Consider the following 5,613-nt stretch of genomic DNA (forward strand, 5'->3'; position numbering starts at 1 on the left):
CCCCCCCCCTCGTTTTGTGCGATGGCGGAGTGAAGGATTAGCGTGGATTTGATGGCAACGGTGGGATTTAGCGAAGTGAGAGGTGCTGAGTCCACAGCCTGCGGGGACAAGAGATTACACTCTGAAAACCTTACGGGTCTTGTGGGATGTTATTAAGGACGTCCTTCTTGAGGTTAGGGCAGATTGGCGTTTGTTTTTGTGACGGGGGTTCAGTGGTGCGTTCAGATGACGAAGGAGACGAAAGACGTTATCGGGGGGCCAGGTCTTGGTCCATGCTCAAAATGTCATTACAAGTGCAATGCAACCTCCACCAATTACAGAAGAGCAATGTTTTCACTGAAACACATGGTGCTATCAAATGATTTCTGGCTTAATGTGTGTCTCCTTAAAAAAAATGAAGGATCAAAAAAAAAAGTAATAATGATAAAGGAATCCGATTAATTAATTATTATCAATTACCTGTCATAACCCAACCTGCGAAATTGGTTATATGCATATCATTTCAAAGGAGGCTGTAGGAGAGAGGAATAAGAATGTGGAAGAGAAAGGAAAAAATAGTAAAAACATAATAAATATACTACTATTTTTTTATTATTATTATTATTTTTTAGATTTCAAATGTTTTTTTAGATTTACATCCTTTCCGCGTGCAGCCACCAGTCTTCCAGTAGGTGGCAGCTACGGAAGCGTATTGCTGCCACACTGAGAAAAAAAAAAAGAAGAAATTATTAAAAAAGTTATTTCGTGATACGTTTCACGTTATTTCGTGATAAGTTTCGCGTTATTTCGTGATAACTTTCACCTTACAGTGGTCCCTCTCTTTATCGCGGTTCTACTTTCGCTCCCTCAGTACATCGCGGATTTTTTAATCCAATCAAAACATTAAAACCTATCACGAAATAACGTGAAACTTATCACGTAATTACGTGAAACTTAGCCAATTTATTTTTTCTCGGTGTGGCAGTAGCTTCCGTAGACAGTAGACAGGTATAAAAAAGAAGAAAAAAAATTGAGACTTTGAGAGCAGTTAAAGAAGCTCTTCATGTGTGTCTTTCTTCAATTTCTGTGATTAGGTCAGCGTTGTGTTCAACAAAACAGGCCATTTTTGTTGGGCGGTGGGTCTTGGGATTTTTTTTTTTCAATGCAAAATATGTGCTGAGGTTTATAAAAGGTTGGCGAACACTAAAATATATATATGCACAAATATTGACCTCAGGCCAAAAGGTCAGATTTATGCTCATCATCAGTTTTCCTAAAATGGACATCACGTTCCTTGAAAGACTTGGACCGGAATAATAGTGTTTCATAAAGTACTCCAAATAGAGTCTGCAGGGCTCACTGTATAAATATTTAATCCTTCCACAGGTTGTTCAAGTATCAGCACTTTTCGATCACAGCTCCGTGCACACGGCTCCTCTTGTTAGGTGAGCACAGACACTCACACTTATGTCATACGCGACACGTGTCCTCGGGCAGTCTCTCCATGTCTCACACCGGCTGACGATATCGACAAGTGGGGTTTTTTTTTTTTTTTGCCAGATGGAAAGACGGTATTGAGGTTATGGGTGTCCTGTAGGAGGCGGTAGTTGTCGCCTCTCTCTGTCATTGTGATCTGATTAATGGGAATCTGTCCTTGACAGGACGGATTTAATTGAAAAGCTGAAAATGGCTGACAGAGCTGACATTCTGTCACATCGCACATGGGCCAAATTAAGAATGTCTATTCAACAAGCGAGGAGACTTCAAACTACAAGACAGTTAGCACCTGTGAGAATGTTACGTTTTCACTGTAAGGCAAGAGCACGAACCACTCTGCCACTGTTGGGCCCTGAAGGCTGTTTCATGTCATCTTTTCCAGTTGGATCTCTTTTAAACTGGGAAACAGGTGACACATTTAAAAGCAAAACTTGGACAAAAATGATGTGGTTTCACATAAACTGGAAACATTTGGAAAATAACACCTTACCAAAAAAAAACTGGAGTTCATCGTCAGTATCATCGCTCCATGTTCTACTTGTCATTTCTGATTTGTATCGAGGAGCAGAAATCTACAGTTAGTCTTTATGGTCTGGACCCCAACATGGCGACTTTCCGAAAAGCCTGTTGTCAACTCTGTGGCTGAGACAGTAGAAATGATTAGCATTTCTCCTCATTGACTCCCCTAGATGTAACAGGTTTGTCAAATCAACATCGTTCAGACAAACTAACCCTGAAGTGTCTGCGGAGTCGGTCGCGTAAAAAAAAAAAAAAAAAAAGAAAAAAAAAATCAATGTTTTCTGAGGACGCGGGAAGGTAAAAAGGTAGCAGCGAAGTTGTGTGTGGTGGTGGGGAAAAAAAACAAAAACCAAAACATGAACGGTGGGACTCGGCTCACGCTGCGCGCGCTGCGGGAATTACAAAGATAGTCTGAATGTGGTATCATAGCAACAGATACAGACTGCTTCAGCAAATATTCCCCTCGAATTCAGTATTTGTTATTTAAGGCTCTAGTGCATAGAGACAGATGGTCAGGGCCGATACACACCAGCAGCAGCTCTAAATGGGTGCTTTAAAAGTGTTTGCCATGCTTTTGGCTGCGGGAGAGCGCCACGCAGCAGCCAAGGCAAAGAGCTGTTGGCCGCTGTCGCCGACTTTGCCGCTTCTCAGTAAATGTTCTCCATGTGCTGTTTGTGTACTCTGGCCCGCCCGTCTTCCTCCGGAGTGCCGTGTGTGGACTTAACTGCCATAGATTTTCTGTGTCAATATTGCCGAAGTGCGTATGGAGGCAGAACTGAAATGTTTTCTTTCTCTCTCCTCCCACCCCCCTCTCATACTTTTTTTTCTCTCTCTCTCTCTGTTGCAGCGGTGCGTTCTCCGAGGTGGTGATGGCTCGCGAGAAGTCCACGGGGAAGATGGTAGCAATCAAGTGCATCCCCAAAAAGGCACTGAAGGGGAAGGAGACCAGCATTGAAAACGAAATTGCTGTCCTCAGGAAGTAGGTACCCAGTGACTGAGCTGCGGGGGGAGTTTGTAGCACAGGAAGTAGTGCCGTAGAAGAAGTCACCGCCTTCTGCCTCTTCGGGGACGCAGTAAATTAGTGTCTACGTCTTGTTAGGGGGGGGGGAAGTGGACACGCATACTAATCCAAAATGTGTTGTCCTTGCTCCACATTTACACACCTCTATTATTATTAATAATAATAATACAAAAAAATGTCCTCCGTAGGTATCATTTCTCAAATGAGTTCATGTCGGGAAAAAAAACCTGGCTGACTTTTGGTTTTCTTGGTCCCTCCGTGTACGGATAAAACTGCATTAAAAGTTCATTACAGCCCCAAAGATTTTAATGTCAAGTGTGGTGGGGATTGCTGTGACGCTAAGCTACTACCCCGCTCCGGAACCCCGGGGCCTGATGGGTATTTGCACAAAGATGCTCAGTTATCCTATCGTTCTTTAGGTTAACACGCCAGTTGTTAGGTGTAGTTGCCTGGCTACGGTTGCTATCCTTTGACTCGCTCTCTTTCTCTTCTCTCCCTCTTTTTCTCTCCCTTCCTTCCTTTTTCCCCCCCCATCCTTCCTCTTCCCTCTTCTCTGCATCTGTTCCGTCAAAGCCCTGAAACCTCGTTTCACTCTGCGCCGAAAGGAAGGAAGTGAAGATGGAGGAGATCTCCACATCTTCCTCCCCCTCACCCCCCCCACCTTTTCTTCCACAGCCACCTGCCCTGCTGCATTCACTGTCTCATCTGCACGCCTCCTTGTGTTTCCACCCTAAAACCTTGTTGCTTCTCAGAATACCACCGGCTCCTCGCCTTAAAAAACGAAAGCCTTTCTCCTCGTGACGATTTGTCTGATTCTTAACGAACCGCTTTATTAATCTAAATATTCCCCCAGAATAGAAATCTACCGTCTCTGTAGTACTAAAAATGATTTGGTTTGAAACGCACAGGTTTAACTCAATAAACCACCAGTCGCACCTAATTGGTGCCTCGCAGTGAAATGAATGATCGAGACGCAACTTAAGTGAATTTCCTCTCCTCTCCTCTCCAGGATAAAGCACGAGAATATTGTGGCTCTGGAGGACATCTACGAGAGCTCCAACCACCTGTACCTCATAATGCAGCTGTAAGTACATCAGCCTCCCCTGTGTGTGTGTGTGTTGTCAGTCCTGTCTGTCTGAATGGAAACATATTGTATGCTGATAAGGAGGCGCTGGTGTTTGGGATGATGAGCTGGGCTTTACATTAGTCCACATTAGTGGTTGCTGGGCTGTGAGACAAGGGGAAACTCATGACTTTTTGAAGTCATTTCTGCTCCATTTCCTGCATAAATATTCCAGCCTGCTGCAGTTTTTTTTTTTTTTTAAAGTTAGCATCTTTTTTTTTCCTAAGCAAACTTTATAGGTGCCAAGTACGCTCGCTACTACTTCAATCGCACACTACTTCATACATTGCATATTTATGAACTCTCCACACATTTTTAGCTTGTTTTTTTAAATTTTAAATAATGAAAAAAAAAAAAAAAACGAAGGAAGAAAAAACACATTTTCCTTTGCTAAATATTTACCCAGACTTTAAGACCCCCTGTCACAGACCGTGCACTTTAATAAATGATTTACGCCACCAAAAAAAAAAAAAAAAAAGTCAGAGGTGTGGACTCGAGTCACATGACTTGGACTCGAGTCAGACTCGAGTCATCAGTTTGATGACTTTAGACTCGACTTGACAAAATGTAAAGAGACTTGGAACTCGACTTGGACTTTAACATCAGTGACTCGTGACTTCACTTGGACTCGAGCCCTTTGACTCGACAAGACTTGATACTTTCTCCAAAACCCAAAGATAAAGTAAGTTATTAAGGAGCGTCTGTGTGTGTATGCACTGTCAGCACAACATCCAATCAAAATAGACCCACGTCGTTTTGACGCAATAGCATCGAGCCAATCAAATTGCGGGAGAACAAATTAGGAAGAGATGTCAAACAACGCACGGGTGAGAGAAAACGATACCGATCTTTGGTATCGTTTTACGAAGCGATCAACAAAAAAAACGAGTGGCAGTGATCTGTATAAATATATTTTTTAAAATATATATTTTTTTATATATTTTGTGTAAAAGGACTCGAAACAGAAAAGGCAGGACTTGGGACTTGACTTGACACTTTTCCGTCTTGACTTGGAGTCGACGCGGACTTTGCCATGTCTTGACTTGAGACTTGACTCGGACTTGAGTGCAAAGACTTGAGACTTGCAAAGCAATGACTTGGTCCCACCTCTGACACCAAATACATTTTGTGAAGTGATTAATCATATTCTGTGATTGCTTTAAAACAACCTGATGCTCGTCTTAACCACTAGATAATAATGGGTTTACGGGACACGGACATATAAATGCATTAGCCAAGTTGATGTTGAAAACCATAACACCAAGAGACCCCGGAGCAAATCAGCCAAGTTCGTCAAACTTTTCTCATTTCTTTTTTTTTTTCCTCACTTTGACAGCACATTAATCTTTTTCCAAACGTCTTCCCCCCCTCCCCTCCCCCTCCTTGTAATTTGTATCGGCACACATCACCCACCAGCCTAAATCCTGCCCCCAATTAGTCTGAGCAAATTAATTACAGTGCATTTCATTATTTT

The 5,613-nt window shown here is 42.6% G+C and overlaps 1 protein-coding gene across 1 annotated transcript in view; it reads left to right on the forward strand.

Annotated features, from left to right (window-relative positions):
• The window catches only part of LOC103380545 (calcium/calmodulin-dependent protein kinase type 1D), a 24,631-nt gene that overhangs the window by 10,765 nt on the left and 8,253 nt on the right, over window positions 1–5,613 (forward strand). The window contains 2 exon segments of the mRNA XM_074559983.1: window positions 2,843–2,974; window positions 4,026–4,100. Of these exon segments, the coding sequence (XP_074416084.1) occupies window positions 2,843–2,974; window positions 4,026–4,100 (207 nt within the window).

This window comes from Cynoglossus semilaevis, chromosome 6 (genome assembly GCF_000523025.1).
Source record: "Cynoglossus semilaevis isolate Cse_v1.0 chromosome 6, Cse_v1.0, whole genome shotgun sequence".
In the NCBI taxonomy this organism is placed as follows: Eukaryota; Metazoa; Chordata; class Actinopteri; order Pleuronectiformes; family Cynoglossidae; genus Cynoglossus; species Cynoglossus semilaevis.